Genomic DNA, 1,512 nt, shown 5'->3' on the forward strand with positions numbered 1-1,512 from the left:
TTTTCAACAGGTAAGCTCTCTATAAATAAATATCAACAATGACTATGATACACAACAATCCGCCAAAGTCAAGGCTGTACAGCCTTTTCAACAAATAAGTTGGACATTACAAAACAAACACGCCACTACACTATATATTAAAAGAATAATAATAAGATCCAACACCACAATGGTACAGGGAACACCAAAACAATCCCTTTAGTTATGATATACATTAAATAATTAAAGCATATAAATGAATCTCTCAATCCTCAGAAACACGCGTCCAAGAGACAGCAACAGCATAAGGCAGCACAACTGCACCACAAAACAGAACCACCCAGATCGATTTGATTACTAATATTTCAGTCATATATATATATATAGCATACACATAGATAGAGAACATACCATCCCTTCCAGAAGCCATCACCCCTGGACTGAGTTTGTGCTGAATGATGATGATTCTGGGAATTTGCTTCACCGTCTTTCATCGGATAACCAGCCGGCGGTGGAGCCACATAAGGACCTTGTGGGTACCCCTCAACCGGTGCAGTAGTTGATGGAAAAGGATATGCTTCTGTCAAATTCATCCAACAACATACAATCATATATCTATCTATGGATATATACAAATATATATATACTAGTACCAACCATGCAATATAAGAAATGAAAGATGTAAATATATTATATACCTTGAGGCTTGTTTTGATCGTAGTGACTCATATTGAGAATTACGAACTTAAAAGTATATGAAACTAGTAGATGATATTTTAGAGACAGAGAAAGAGAGAGAGAAGTGAATCGGGAGAAGATGGATGAAGGAATTAGATATACCTTTATGATGATGTGTGTGTATAAATAGTATATAGGTTGTGAGATAGAAGGTGGAGTTGGTCTAGAGTTGTTGCTTAGCTGACCGAGAAAGCGAGGACGACCCACACGTACCGCGTGAAGGAAATATATATATATATATATATATATATATATATATATATAGATGTAAAAACGAGAGTTCAACGAAAGCAGCGCTTACCTATTTATTTATTTATTTATTTTTTAAAAGTAAATGGGTAAGCTTTGGTAAATAAAATAATGATGTACATGAGGTCCGTCTAAGTAAGGACATTACAGCCAAGACCAGGGACAACAAGATGTGAGATATATATTTATTTATATTCAACAACCATTCCGCTGCGCACAGACTCTCAACACAAGATGTCCCAACATCCACAACAAGATAAACACAATATACAACATTGCAGCCAAAACTGTCACAAGATACATCATTACAGACATAGTAAAATGCCACCAAAAATATGGTAGAAGACCAGCAAGATTCATCAGATACCATTGTAGGCACTTCAAACAGCAAGATAATAACAGCAAGATACCCATAGCAGGTACTACAGGCAGAAAGGCACTTCAGATCAGTCATGAGTGTGTAGTTTGCCATTGTAGGCACTTCAAAGAGCAAGATAATAACAGCAAGATACCCATAGCAGGTACTACAGGCAGTAAGGTACTTCA

The 1,512-nt window shown here is 36.3% G+C and overlaps 1 protein-coding gene across 1 annotated transcript; it reads right to left on the reverse strand.

Annotated features, from left to right (window-relative positions):
* LOC132314795 (protein CYSTEINE-RICH TRANSMEMBRANE MODULE 6-like) lies at nucleotides 1-901 on the reverse strand. Its single transcript, XM_059813611.1, has 3 exons — nucleotides 678-901; nucleotides 391-559; nucleotides 1-297 (listed from the first exon to the last, which is right to left on the reverse strand). The coding sequence occupies exons 1-3, from the start codon at nucleotides 706-708 to the stop codon at nucleotides 252-254; spliced, it is 246 nt and encodes an 81-aa protein (XP_059669594.1). The 5' UTR covers nucleotides 709-901; the 3' UTR covers nucleotides 1-251.
* Between the last annotated feature and the right edge of the window lie 611 nt (nucleotides 902-1,512).

This window comes from Cornus florida, unplaced genomic scaffold (assembly GCF_030987335.1).
Source record: "Cornus florida cultivar Cherokee Brave unplaced genomic scaffold, ASM3098733v1 CherokeeBrave_3.0.0_Hap2_Chr06, whole genome shotgun sequence".
Lineage (NCBI taxonomy): Eukaryota > Viridiplantae > Streptophyta > Magnoliopsida > Cornales > Cornaceae > Cornus > Cornus florida.